General features: G+C 41.7%; 1 protein-coding gene across 1 annotated transcript in view; it reads left to right on the top strand.

Annotated features, from left to right (window-relative positions):
• The window catches only part of HECTD4 (HECT domain E3 ubiquitin protein ligase 4), a 72,348-nt gene that overhangs the window by 43,455 nt on the left and 13,977 nt on the right, over positions 1–14,916 (top strand). The window contains 23 exon segments of the mRNA XM_005145164.4: positions 346–548; positions 722–857; positions 1,478–1,660; positions 1,927–2,097; positions 2,480–2,649; positions 3,132–3,247; positions 4,136–4,239; positions 4,513–4,674; positions 4,808–4,956; positions 5,221–5,300; positions 5,411–5,574; positions 6,131–6,368; positions 6,794–6,930; positions 7,094–7,220; positions 7,590–7,727; positions 7,860–7,996; positions 8,147–8,307; positions 8,869–9,050; positions 10,145–10,350; positions 10,654–10,784; positions 10,997–11,202; positions 12,026–12,205; positions 12,496–13,799. Of these exon segments, the coding sequence (XP_005145221.3) occupies positions 346–548; positions 722–857; positions 1,478–1,660; positions 1,927–2,097; positions 2,480–2,649; positions 3,132–3,247; positions 4,136–4,239; positions 4,513–4,674; positions 4,808–4,956; positions 5,221–5,300; positions 5,411–5,574; positions 6,131–6,368; positions 6,794–6,930; positions 7,094–7,220; positions 7,590–7,727; positions 7,860–7,996; positions 8,147–8,307; positions 8,869–9,050; positions 10,145–10,350; positions 10,654–10,784; positions 10,997–11,202; positions 12,026–12,205; positions 12,496–13,799 (4,785 nt within the window).

Consider the following 14,916-nt stretch of genomic DNA (forward strand, 5'->3'; position numbering starts at 1 on the left):
TAGTATTTAAATTAAATTTTCATGTATATTTTCAGACAAGTTCCTGAGTATTTGCACCAGAGATACTCATATGTGGCTTTTTTGATCAGAGAAGAGAAACCATACTGTTATGCTAAAAATGGAATGTTAAAGGCAATGAATCTGTATTGATCTCTGATCTCTTTTTAGATGAGAAAAAGCAACAAAAAGAATTTGTCTTATGACTGTGACTAATACAGAAGAAAATGTTTTGATGTGTTCTCAGTACTTTTGCATATGCAGAGGGAAGAGAGTTAAATGCATCACACAGTATGGCCAAATAGAGCTAACATTTGTATTTGTCTTATATGGCAATTTTGTTTGCAGAGCGGTTGTTGTGAAGTGATTACAGAAGAAGCTGCTGCAGCTCTTCGAAAGGCAACTAAGTGGGCACAGTCTGGCCTAATAGTTAGTGTTGGGCCACCCATAGAAACTGTGAATCCGGAAACTACCAGTGGGTTGTCCACTGGGGACAAAAAGAAGACTGCACAAACATCTATTTGCAGAGAGAGGAATTCTGAGCTTGCCAGGTAGGTCACTTTGGTTCTATATTAATATTAGATTCTGCTTTTCCAGACCAGTGTTTGTAGTGCTCCAGAAAATCATCTTCCCATTCTTATGCTCTAAGTTCTTGACAATTGAAGCTTCTTTTCCTTCTCTTGTTTTGAAATTAATGGGCAAATTAATTTCTTACCCTGCACAGAACGGATCCTGTGAGGCCATTCATTAGTGGTCATGTTGCAAACAGCATGGCAGCAGAGGTGATCGCTTTGCTGCATAGCTTGTTGATGGCACCAGAATCTAACGCAGCTCAGATATGGACAACAACTGCTGAAAAAGTAAGCAAACAGAAGATTAACTATCAAATAATACACCAAGCATGCACTAAGTAGTTAAGGACTTATTTATTAGCAACTTCCTAAGCTACTCCTTCCCAGTTTAGTTCAAACTGGGATGTATAATTGCATCAAAGCAGCCTTTTCTGGTAGATGGTGTGGAATAAGTAATCAAAAGCTCTCCAGCTTCAGAGAATATGTTGTCATTCTCTAATTCACCTGTCAGTCTTTTCAGTAATTAATAATGCTGTTTGTTTAGGGAGCTGTCTTGCCTTCATTGGGTTGTTAATCTACCTCTGCTACTCAGTCCTCTCTGCCATGACCTCTGGGGGTCTAAGGTGTTGGCTAGGAAGGGCTCTACTCTGCTTTTATGTTCCTCTGAAACCTGTAGCAACTGATCTGTTGCTTAGGCTAGATCCTTGGGCAGAGAGTTTTGCTAAGATGATGTATATAGATCTGTGGTGTTTGCACTTCAGAGAACATGGAATATTCTAAGTTACATAATTCTCTTCAAGAGCAAAAGTAGTTCTGAGGCTGTGTGTGGGCTGGAGGCTTGGGGCATTGTTTTTTGTTTGAATTGTGCTTTGAAGTCATTCTCTGCTATTTTTTGCTTCTGTCTTCAGGTTCTGTCTCGGGCTCTGATGTACATTCCACAACTTGGCAAATATGCAGAGAGTATTTTGGAGAATGGGAGTAGCAGTGGAAGGAAACTTGCTAAACTTCAAAGAATCGCTCGGCAGGCAGTAGCTGCCCTTTGTGCTCTGGGTGGCTTTAAGGAGACAATTAAAATAGGTTCTGAAGTTCAGGTAATTCAGTGCCATTCACGTTTTATATCTGATAGGAGAACTGGTGCTTCTGACGGTGTCTTGCCTGCACTGGCGTACTTGGGAAGCAGTGTGCAGGTTGTCTGTGGTTGTGAAGCAGTTAAAATAACACTTGTGGAGACTGCTATTTCGTGTTGCTCCTGTTTACTAAAACACCCAGCTCTGTGTTGGGTTGCAGTGGGTGTTATACACTCAGTGTTTCTTGTTTGTAAAGCCTTAAATCTGACACAGACCTTCTTTGGTTGTAGGTTTTAGGTAAAGGAATAGCAGGAAGCATTGGAGTTGTGGCATCTATTAATGAACAAGAAGGTATAGCAACGGTCAAATTTCCACCCACCAGTATAGACAGTAGAAAGACCTCACAAGCATCAGACACATTAACTATTCCATTATCTAGGCTCTGTGTTCCAAGATCTGAGGTACGGTAGTTTTAAGAATCCAATATTAAGTATAATATCAATTATTTTTTTGTTACAATTAATCTATAGCATGTAAAAAGCCTGCTTCATCTTTGCTTAAAGATTACTTGTAAAGGTTGCCTCTTAACAATATCTATATATAAGTTCTCATTTAAGTAACATGGATATTCATCTTCTTGGTGCTTAAAGATGTTTCATTACATACTGTATTGGGTTTTGGGGGGGTTGTTTGTTTTTACTTACTTTCTTTTTCTTTGATTGGTGTTTGGTGCTGGTTTTGTGATAGTACAAAATGAGAATTAACTCCAGGTAATAAAACACCCTCATTTCTTAGAAACTAACTACTTGAATTTAACTTTTTACCGTGCCCCCCCACCATCAGGCATTGCCTCTTCATAAACTGTCCATTACTGAGAAGGTAGTACAGGCAGTCCAGTCCATGTTGCTCCCTCAGGAGGGAAGTCTATCTATTCACACCTCACTTCCTGCAACAGGAGATGGCTCAACTCCAGTAATGGCAGTGGTCCGGCTTCTTGCTGAAATAAGAACCAGGTGAGTTTTCATGCAAAAACCAGGTTTTGGTTTTCTGAGTCTGTTTTGATACTGTACACAAATGTTCAAGAAAACTTAGAATCATAGAATCCCAGACTGGTTTGTGTTGGAAGGGACCTGAAAGCTCATCCAGTTCCAATCCCCTGCCATGGGCAGGGACACCTTCCACTGGAGCAGCTTGCTCCAAACCCCATCTAATCTGGCCCTGAACACTGCCAGGGGTGGAAATTGCATGGGTTCATATTTTCTTCCTCTGTGGGCATTGACATATGACAGCAGGAGACAAGGCAACAATTCTTGTTTGCTTCCTAAAGTACATTTATTGTCTGAATGTTGTGAAAATGAGCACCAAAAAAAGTCCCCCTGTAATACTGACAATGCATGGAGCAAATGCTTCATGTAAGTAATTGTTGTGAAGCAGAGGAAAGGTGAATTCTGTGTACGCTTTTGTAATGCTTTAAACCTATCATTTTTCCATTAAGAGCATGCCTGGTGATGGCTCAGCTGTTAGAAGACAGCTCATTCTGTGAAGAATTCATTCAACAGTGTCCAGCTGCTGTAGAAGTTCTCAATTTGGTAGCACAGGAGTGCAGCCCTGGTAGGTATCCAACATGTTCTTGAAGCTTCATTGTCATACTCAGAGACATAACAGCTTTTAAAATCACTTCACTTTTTGTCCTTCAGCTACTTAGAGTTTGATAGCTAGCACGGTACAGCATGTCTTGTCATTGCTGCAGAGCTGTCAACATACAAGTAGCTAATCGTCACACTATATCATTTTAAACATTAGACATAAAGGTTAGACCAGAACATGATTATCCTTGTATCACAGAAGATGCAAGTCCTGAGAGTAGTTGTCTACTGCTACACTTCTAAACACTCTCCACTTTTCTTGCTTCCAGTGTAACTTACACTGTATTCTCTGACATTATCGCTTCTGTTTTCTTTTTTTAACCTTTTTGCTATTAGTTACAATGTTTTCTTATATTCCTGATCATTGAGCTCTTGATTTCCTTTCATGTTTAAGGATGAGCAATGGGCCTGGCAGAAGTCTTAGTTCAAGGGCAAGTTTTAGGAACATGTCAGAGCCTTTCACTGGAGGAAAAGTGGCTGAAGTGAAGGGTGTCAGGGTGGTAATATGAGGGTGTCAGTTTGATCTCCAGTGTAAGAGGGGGAGGGTACTGTTTTTTTGACGGCAAGCATAAATTCTTTTGACTTCCTGCTTTTGCTGGGTCATGAACCTGCTCACTAAAATGAATTTTATATCTTAATTAACATAGTAATGTCTTTGCTAGCCAAGTATGTATTAAACATGAGGAAAACAATTGCTTGTTTGTATGCATTAGATTTTGTCCTTAGTTGTGTTGATTAGGTGAGACTATTTGATCAGATCTCTTAAAATGCAGATGTATTTCTTTCAGTTTACTGGTATTAAGGCTGCATTGTTGGACTCCAGTAACTAGATTTGCTTGGTTTGTTGTTACAGGGGAGAGGCTCCTTGTTGTAGAAATGCAGTGTGAAAGGCTACGAATGTTGTATCGTGACTGTGCTCGGCCTCCCCCTCCTCCACTCCAGGCAGACAGAAGGCAGGTGAGCACAGAAACACTGCTAAGCATTCAGCCCCTTGGAAATGAGGCCAAACACAGGGTGTAGAGGGTCTGCCTGTGGAGCCAAACTGGCTGGATTTGTGTTTAAACACTGCATTTAATGTGAATTTCTGTAATGGGAATTTATTGTGGTTGCAGTTGTGGTAGTTGTATGTGATGTATTAAATGTGCACTCCATAAAAGAATGTATTATTATATTTCAGCAGAAGACTTCAACTGTAATTGGTCCAATAAAATTCTTTGTTCCTCTTTGTAGCCCAAAGAAATCACTTGGAGCCCATCAAGAGTGTTTCCCCCTGTGCGAGCATGCATGTTTTCATCACATCTCACTGCTGTGACCTTCTTGGCTGATCCTAGTGCAGGTGGGGGACTTCCTCGGGGCACATTCATCTATGCCACTTCACCAGTTCCAGTACAGGTGAGAGCTCAACCTGTACAACAGTTTGTGTCGGTTTATGGTCAATAGTACATGAAAAGAGAAAGAAAATTTCCTGGTTTACCTAAGATTCGTAAGTAATTGTTTTTAAAAGAATCATTTTTTTTATTTCTAGGCACCATCATTCTACTGGGAAATTGAAATAGTTTCCTATGGAGATACAGATGATGACACTGGACCAATAGTTTCATTTGGATTTGCTACAGAAGCTGAAAAACGGGATGGTGCTTGGACAAACCCAGTGGGCACTTGTCTCTTTCACAAGTACGTTGGAGTTGTACATCAGAAATCACGGTCTTGCTCAGTACGTTTGTAAACTCCTTATGGAGGAGGACTGTGACCATGTTGTAGTAGGCAATGTGTACATTTTCACTGTTAAAATGGTGAATTAGAATCTCTCCTTATCAAAATAAGGAGAGTTGAGTTGTGTGTTATCAGTATCCAGCCACCTGGGCTTCAGCAGATAGTGAGCTGTAATCCTGGTGTGTTTCAGTGCTTTTCTTAATTTCTCCTTGTATTACTTTTCAGCAATGGGCGAGCAGTGCATTACAATGGCTCCAGCCTGCTACAGTGGAAGAGTGTTAGGCTGGATGTGACTCTTTCTCCTGGTATGTAAGAGTACAACTAACTTTCTGGTTTACCAGATAAGCAAATCTTCTGAAGTGGGTGAGAAAAAAGATTAAATCCATGTTCTTTGGATGATTCTATTTTTCTGCAGGGGATGTAGCAGGAATTGGGTGGGAAAGAACAGAAGGGACTCCACCCCCTCCAGGGCAGCCAGCTAAAGGCAGAGTTTATTTTACATACTGTGGGCAGCGACTTGGGCCCTATCTAGAAGATGTCTCTGGTGGAATGTGGCCAGTTGTCCACATTCAGAAAAAGGTAAGTTTTTAACAGAAATACGTTGCTTCATACATATTTTTTTCAGATATATTAAAATGATATAGAAAGTATTGTGCCTGCTCATATATCTATAAAAAAGTAGAGTGATCGTTTTTACCCTTACTGAGTTAGGTTGAGGTGTTCCTTCACCCTTCCCAGGTGCATATGGGTGTTTTGCCATTATTTTTAACCTTAGTGTTAGGACACTAATGAGCAGAAATGCCATCTCATCCAACCACTAATGGCTTGACAAGATAGCATTACTCTGTTCTAGTAGCCTTTCTATTAGTATTCCTTCCCAGCAATGACCTTGCTTCAAAGAATACCAGCTAATTGTGCTGTATCTTGAAGCTAGAAGAAAGGCAAGCTTGAAGTTTGTGTTTAGAAGCTTACTGCTTTCCCTGCTGCAGCCAGTTTTATAGCTAGTGGTGCTGGGAAAGCTGTATGGCATGGAGATGTCATCAGTTTCTCCCTTTGGCTGAGGTTTTTAAAAGAGCAAAGAGAAGGATCAAAACAATCCACAGCTCATCTCACTGCTTTTATGTTCATCTTCCAGAACACAAAGGTCCGTGCGAACTTTGGATCTCGCCAGTTTGCCTATGCTGAAGGACAGGCTCACAGGAACGCTGCTGATCTCTGCATTGACCTCGCTGAAGAAATCAGTGCCAATTTTGAAGCATTGCCTTTTGCCATGGCTTCTGATAGTGATAATGATGCTGGCACCAGCATCGCTTCGGATCCTGGGACCCATGGACCTCCATGTAGAATTGCAGCTGTTGCTACAGCTCAACAACGTAAAGTGATGATTACCTTCTTCTTTTAAATCTCTTTCAGGGGAAATTACAGTCAATTAAATAGTACTTAAACATATCTTTGCTGCAGTCCTTAGGTACTGCCAGTTTAGGTTAAGAAGTAGGAAAGGCATTACATCCTGACTGGCAATTAGAAAGGCAATTAGATCTTTCTTTGGTCTTTCTTTTGTAGTGATACACAGATTATTCTCAATTAATCCAATATAATGAGAAATTACCTTATCAGGGCTCTGAATAAAATAAGATGCTGATTGAATCAGCCAGCTGGTTATGCTGTGTCAAAATGCCTTAGACTTCCATAGTCTAATTGGAGACCATGGAACACAGTATGTCTCAAAAACTGCATGGATATTGTGTCATGTCTTCTAATGCCTTGTGATCTCACTATTTCCCTGTGTGTTTTGCAGAATATGACAGTGACACATCTTGCCACTATAAAATGGAGCTAAGTTATGAGAACTTTATCACATCAGGCCCCGATCCTCATCCCCCTCCTATTGCAGATGATGAAAGTGATGATGATGATGACGATGACATTCCCCGGGTGAGGAACATGGCAAGCTCTGCCTGCTATAACTTGTAGTCTAAATACAGATCTTGTAACTCACGTTTTTAAGTTTTGCTGCACAAAGGTTCTCCCTGCTTCCTTAGGGAAAATACAGTGGGTATTCTCTTCTTTGTGTTCTAAGTAACTTCTGTCTTTGCAGGAGGATCACTATGCCCTGTTGGTTAAAGCCTGGGAAACTAAAGTTTTCCCTACAATTAGAAGAAGATTCCGTAATGAGGCTGAGAGGAAGTCTGGGTTGGATCAGATTAAAGGAGCTTTGCAGTTAGGTATGGCCACGTTTATTTCAATGCATGTTGTCTTGTATGATGTTAGTAAGGGTGGAGATAACACCTGTATTTCTTTTATGTTTTACTGTATTAAGGGCTGCAAAATCTAAATTGAAGAAGAAAGTACTCAGTGTTTTCATCAGGTGCTTAGAATTTGGATTTGTAAATCAATACAGGTCTGACAAGACAACCTTTTTGTGGGAAAGCCCCACAGTAAGAGCAATGTAGGAATTCTGAGCTGCAATGAGCAGCATGCAGGTGTCTCAGGAAAGCTCCACTCCCTATCTGTCAGCCTGACAGCTCATGATGTTAATGAAAACTCACTTTAGATGGCTGGGGAAGTAACAGACATTCTCTTCTGTCCATCAGGAATGGTTGATATAGCACGACAAACTGTAGAATTCCTCTATGAGGAAAATGGTGGCATCCCAAGAGACCTCTACCTTCCTACCATCGAGGATATCAAAGATGAAGCAAACAAATTTACAATTGATAAAGTACGAAAAGGTAAGATCAGGAAAAAGGATTTTGAGGGGAAAGTAGCATCTGAGGGGCTCTGGTACTTGGGATCTATTGCATAAATTGTCCATCTGAGGAGAAAGCTACACCCTAAAAATCATGTTGTCCCTTTCTGGCCAGGTCTCACAGTGGTGACTCGCTCTCCTGACAGTAACAACGTTACCAGCAGTGCTGTTGGAACAGCTTTACCCAAGTTTGCTATTCGAGGGATGCTGAAGACATTTGGTCTTCATGGTGTTGTCCTGGATGTTGATTCAGTGAGTAAAGATACACTGGGAGGGCTTCTGATGTGAGCAAACGTGGTTAAGGGGACTGAACTGCTTCAAATGCTGATGTGGTGCTCTTTCTGAAGGAAAAACATATTACCATGACTGTGTTTATTGACAGTGTTGGTTTTGGTGTTCCAGGTAAATGAATTGGTCCAAGTAGAGACTTACCTCAGGAGTGAAGGGGTTCTGGTGAGATACTGGTATCCTATTGACATATTGGAGAGGCCACCAGCTGGTTATAGGAGAACTGCAACAAATGGATTGGTTACCCTGGATAATACTAATATCCAAATTCACAGGTAAAAAAAGGAAAAGAAATGGAGTTAGAAGGCATTTGTATTATCTGACTTGATCTATAGCATTTCCTATAGCACAGTTATCTATTACAGCCTTTTTTTAAGCAGTAGGAAACTTCTGAATCTTATTAGGGTTGTTGGATTAAAGCTGACAAAGAGTCATTAAATCTTAATGTAATAATGAGTAGTGGGGTTTGAGGTTTTTGGGGGATCCTTTTGTAATAAAGGAAATTTACTACAATTGTCTTCTTGGAAGGATTTTACTTAGCCATGTGCAAGTGTTTTGATGCATGCTGGTACAACAGGTACCTTCCTTGGAGCTTGGGTTTCTTGTACCATCAGTCAGTTGCTGTCTAGAAGCTGAAGAGCTCTTGACTGACTGTGAGAGTTGACTTCTAATTCACATGCTTTAATTTGGTACCATGAGTGCTATCTTGAGTGAGTAAGAAAGATTTGGGTCTACTTAAGCCTTAAATAATGAAGTGTATGTACGTTTGGCTGCTCGTTAGGGCTTCTATTAATTGTGATGAAGCAATTTTATGTTCTGATGTTTGTGTTTTCCAGAGAGCTTCTGCGCAGTGAAGCTTCCCTGGCCAAGCTGTACTGCCGCATGGCTCTCCTCAATATTTTTGCTCCCAAATCTCCACATATGTTTACTCGGCTGTTCCATATTCCTGCTATCCGTGATATCACTCTGGAGCACCTGCAGCTGTTATCCAATCAACTGCTTGCACCACCTCTTCCTGGTAAACACTGATGTTTGTCACAGCTCCCCTTTGGTACAGTAGTTCTGTGGGGACAGAAAAGTCTCATGAATTTGTCACTTACTGATTAATTAAATACTGATGGTGTCTGGAAAATATCACAAAGGGCTCCTAACCTTAGTGATGAAGAACTAAACTGAAATTATTGCTAAGGATCTAATTACAAGCGTTCAAGAGAGTTCAGAGTCTTCCCTAAGATTCCATGCAGTGTCCTTCTGTTCCTCTGTCACTGATAGTCTTCTGTTTACTGGGGACTGGGGGGAGTATTCGTATGGGATGCTGATAAGGAATTGAGAGTGTTTTATAGTTCTAATCCAGGGCAGTAAAACTAATTACCAGTGGGGTGTCTCAGTTTTCAGAATTCACCTCCTTTTATTTCACAGAGGGGTTTGTCCTTTTCCCACTGGCATCACAGATCTGGTTAGGGAGTGCATGTGATGAATCATGGAAATGAATCTTTGGCTAATTCATGAGTGTTAACAAAGACCGTTATCGTGACAAAGCTGTTCTGCATGCAATGAAATCTGTGTGGCTGGAGCATAAGGAGGAAGTGCTAAATATAGGCTATTAATAGTTGAAAGTAATTATTTCCCTTTGGAAAGAGTCCTCTTCCCTCCTCCAGCTACTTTGAAACTTGGCTACCTCTTAACTGATGCCACATTGTAAAAGATCTTCTTGCAGAGTACAGCACTACTTTGCATGGATTTTATTTAGTTTTTCCTCTTTACAATCTGTCTAGTTCAAATCCTGCCACTACCCACAGTTTCCAAACTGGCATTTTGGTGAACTGCCCACTCCTCTGTGCACAGCACTTTTCTTTTCTCTGTATTCTCCCATTAGCTCCAGGGTGGCAGCCATGAGATGTCAGGGCTTGAGACCCACTTGGGGTCATGCATAAGCTATCTTGCCCATGGATGGGGAAAGCTTGAGAGCAGATAAAGCTGCTTTCACCTCATCTAGAATGAGTGGGGAAGAGGGTCTTTCTGGTTCCTTGTCCTCATTGTACTTCACAGTAAATTGCAATACACCTGCCTTTGTAGATCTCCAAATGTGTCACATCTTACTTGTTATTACAGATGGAACAATCAGTTCAAGTTCTATTCTTTTGGCCCAGTCCCTGCAACACTGTGTCCACTCCCAGACCTGTGCTGCCACAGACCTCTTCTACCAGGGCAATTCACAGGCCATCAGAGAGTGGCTCACTGTTGCCATTACTCGGACACTGCATCAAGGAGAGGAGAGTCTGTTAGACCTCACCAAACAGATCTGCTCCTTTCTGCAGGTAAAATACTTAGTACTGTTTTATGAGCAGCATTTTTAAGCAGCCTTTGGTTTATATGTGATTGTAACTTCCGTAATACATCCCTCATGCTGAATTGTTTCTATGGATGGATTGTATTCCTATTCTGATCACAGTGGGCACACTGAAAACACAAGTAATAGCAATACTCTGATCATATTAAAATGAAGTGGCCTCACACTATGTCATTATTTATAATGCTGTATTTTATTTGAAAACAGAACAGGGAGGTGGTTTGCTGCTGTTGCTGCTTGGGAGCTTTCATTATGAAATGTTACGTTACAGGCAGCACCAGAACAATTTCCTGCTGAAGAATTCCCAATTTCAGAATCCAAGGTCAATATGGATGTTAATTTTCCTGGGGCTGCATTTGTAATTGTGTCCTGTAAGGAAAGTCAGTCTGGATTCCGCAAAGAGTGAGTAACTGAGGGGCCAAGAATGGCAGAGATGGAGGATTTGCTGCTGAGCCTCTGTGAACCCTGAGTTATGTAGTTGGTTTTGTCTTCTCAGAGACGCATTTTCTGGGTGGTGGGATAAATACCTCATAGTGTTTTGTCTTCCTGTGACGGGGTTGGGATTGTTAGTAGCTAGTTACAGTCTAACCAAACTCTTCTTGCTCTTTTCTTAGTTCATCCCTCTATAAAGCTCCTTGGGCTCGAGTGCTTGTCTATGGGCTCGGCCATAAAGTCAAAAGGAATGGTCAGTTAAACCTAATAGAGGCAGTGTGCTATCCTCGAGATGCCTCTCCAACCAACACAGGCCTAACACCTCCCCCAACAACCAACCAGTACCCCTCAGTGATCACCCCTACGGACAAGGTCCACATCAAGCTAGGTAAAATAATAAGATTAAATTAAAACCCCTTTTTAACTGTATTCTCAGAAGTGGAACAAGCATCATCATCATCATTATGTCTGTAGGACCTTCCTATATTGTCACCAGTCCCACCACTGGTTATGACAGCGTTTTTGCACCACGTATTAAGAAACGTGTCCTAACAGAAATATGCAATCATTCTTAACCAGCAAAGCATGGTTTTATAGACTTTGCATTCCATCTGACTGATTTTGATAGTTCTGTTAAATCTGTCAGGATCTGCTTTTTGTAATTGTAGAGTCCTTTAATATGCAGAGTAATATATGTGCACTATAGTAGCACATAGGTCATGCCAGCTTCTCGAGCAGGAGCAATCATGAATACCCTTTTAACTCGTCCAGCATAAGGGGGGAGAGCATGATTTATGTAGAGTAGTGAAGGTGACTGAGGGCAGTAAGTTCTTAGAACTTTCCATCAGAGGTTCTGAAGTTCTGCTGAACTACAGCATCTCTGATGCTTTTCTCAGTACTGATCACACGCATCATACTACAAAAAATGGGCTTGTGAAAGTCTTATATTTAGATATGTACAGGCTAAAAGCAGTTCTATTTTGTATGTCGTGTAAACACAAACTGTACCTTTATAATTATTACACTTAATTACAAGTGTATCGTTATAATAAACAAATAGGAATGTTTATCTATAAGGTACTTAATAGAGAAAATTCTCACTTAGCATAAATTTAGCCTTAAAAGATCCTAAAAGCTCTGTTACTACTTTTACTTTTACTTTACAAATGCTTGGAGTCATGATAAGTATTGTCTATGACTTCTTTGCTTAGGAGTATCACCTCCTCCTGGAGCTGTGCTGGTCTTGCATTCTCTTCCACTTGAATTCCCCCTGGCAATGGCATTCACAGAGCAGCTGTTAACTTGGAAATTGGAAGATGGGGATGGAAAATCAGAAGATGAGCTGGATACAATTCCTGCTTCAGTTCTCTTGCAAGTAGTGGAATTTTTAGGTGAGATTGCAGTATTTACTCAGTAATAAGCACCAGTAATGTGCTGGTTCAGATGGAAAGTTTAGGAAAAATGAAAAATTGCAGCAAATATTGAAATAGTCTTTAAGCTCCAGATATTCCCTGTTGATAGGCACTTGTTGGAATAGCCTTTCTGTCTGTCTGGCTGCTGACATGCAGCCACTGAAACCACATTTCTTTGTGCTTTTCTTAATGCTACTGTTGTGACTCATGTTATAAAGCTGCTAACAGTGGAACACTGCTGACTCCCATGTCTTATCTGCCACACACAGGGAACTTTCTGTGGACAACTGACATGGCAGCGTGTGTGAAGGAATTAATATTTCATCTCTTGGCTGAGCTGCTGCGTAAGATTCACAGTCTGGAGCAGAAGAAGAATCCAGCAGGATTGTCATCTTCTATTGCCCTCCAGCTGAACCCCTGCCTAGCTATGCTTATGGCCCTGCAGTCAGAACTTCACAAGCTGTATGATGAAGAAACACAAAACTGGGTGTCTGGAAATGCATGCAGTGGTTCTGGTGTTGGAGTGGCTGACCAAGGAAGATTTTCAACCTACTTCCATGCCCTGATGGAAGTCTGCCTTGCTGTAGCAGAAGTAACCTTACCTATCAATATGAGTGTAACAGCTAACGTGATGTCTTCAACAAGTGCCCCAAACCTTAGTGACTCTTCATCCTCCTCTTCATCCTCTCCAGGACAGACACCACAGAGTCCAAGCTTGCTCTCAAAGAGGAAGAAGGTCAAAATGAAGCGGGAGAAGACATCGTCTTCAGGCAAACGGTCTTCATCCAGAGCAGCTGACACAGATGCTGCAATCCTCAGTATAGGAGGAAGCAAGCCTGAGGATATGTTATGGTTTCATAGAGCACTGACTCTGCTTATAATTCTCAGACACCTAACTAAGAAGGATCCACAGGGACTGGGAGTGACAAATGATGCTGTAGCAGATGCGTGTCAAGCACTGGTAGGTCCCACAGCTCACAGCCGCTTGCTCGTCATTTCTGGGATACCAACTCACTTGGAGGAGAGCACTGTCAGAAGTGCCATCAGAAAGGCATGTAATGCACATGGTGGAGTCTTCAAAGATGAGATCTACATCCCTCTGCAGGAGGAGGATCCCAAAAAGATTAAGGACAAAGCAGAAGGAGGAGAATGCAGAACTGAACTGGAGAAACCAACTGTTTCCAGTAGTGCAGACAGTCTGGATATCAGCAGCTCCAGCAGTGTCACCCCTGCCATGAGTGTCAGTGCTTCTGCATCCACCAGCCAGGCTTCCCTCTGCAGCTCACAGGGCATATCTCGGACCGTCAGTGATATCTCAGTTGACCAGTTTCAAGCTGGATTGGAACTGGCCATCCCACCAGGATTGCTAGAGCCACACGTTGTTTCCAGCCAGGAGAGTCTGGATCTTTCCCACTGCAGTACTGGCAGCCTTGGCAGCCTCGGTAGCCTCGGGGAGCCACTGGACAACGTAGAAACAGCATCTGTGTCTGATGTGGGATCCATGTACACAGTCACATCTCTGGACAACCAGCCTCTGCTGTCACGGCCAATCAAAGGTTTTGCTGTAGTGGAGGTAATGGTTTCTATCAGGAGGGGGTGTCTTGGGTTAGTTTTCTCTGAAAGAGTAAGAACTCATTGTAGTAACTGGTTTTTTAACCTCTGGTTTTGAGGAACACTGTAGTTTTGTAGTTTGTGTGCAACACTGTGAGCTGACTGTTGTACGTTTCCTTCTGTAAAGATTCTTCTGCTTGACTGAGGCCACAGCTTGAGTGATGGAGGGTGAAAGGCTCTGTTAGCGCCGCTGAGGTGCAGCTCAGCAGAGGTCATGGGTACAGAATACATGTATGTGCATGTGAGACTAAGGAGACCAGGAATTCTCATCTTGGTCAGGACACAGAACTTCATTTTCCATTGAATTTCTCTGTACCATTCAGTCCTGGGAGCATTCACTGCCTCTCAAAGGACCTAGTAGTGGAGTTACCAAGGGGCAATTTTAAACCAGAAGGAAGTGCTCCTGCATGTCCCAAGCTGTAGAGCTTGTTGTCACAAGCTGTTGCGGAAGCCAAGAGTAAATTAATTCCTAAGGGATGAGGTTCATGGAGGATGTGCAAATTGGAAGCTATTAAGCACAGCAGTCACTGCAGCCTTCAATTCAGGAAATCTTTAAACTGATTTCTGGAGGCTGGGAGAATATATAAAGGAAAAGATCTATTAATTTCCTCTTTCATATAAAACTTGCTTCAAAGATTTGCTGCTGGACATTACTGGAGATTAATTTAGAGATAAGTGGCCCTTTAGTTTGACCAGCAAGGCAATTATTTAATGTTTGATGACTCCATTCTCACATATTAAAGCAGCTACAGATTCCTCTATGAAGTTACTTTAGGAGACATGATTATGTTGATGGCTGGTCCCAAATTAATTTTTCAAAGCACTGTGAGTGCCTGTCATTGATGCCAGATCACTGCAGGTTTTCAGCTACACACAAGAACCCTTCCTCTCCATTGTTACACAGACCACATGCTGCAGCTTTATCTGGAGCTCACAGAAGCACAGCCATTTCTGATAGCTTGTGAGGGTGGAGAGACGTTTCTGCATAGTCTGGGATTGTATCTGTTTCCCTTGTAGAAGAAAAGGAGCTTATTCAGATAGAAAACCTTCAGCTGCTATTCTTGAGCTATTAATTGACG

The sequence above is a fragment of the Melopsittacus undulatus genome, chromosome 12, assembly GCF_012275295.1.
Source record: "Melopsittacus undulatus isolate bMelUnd1 chromosome 12, bMelUnd1.mat.Z, whole genome shotgun sequence".
Lineage (NCBI taxonomy): Eukaryota > Metazoa > Chordata > Aves > Psittaciformes > Psittaculidae > Melopsittacus > Melopsittacus undulatus.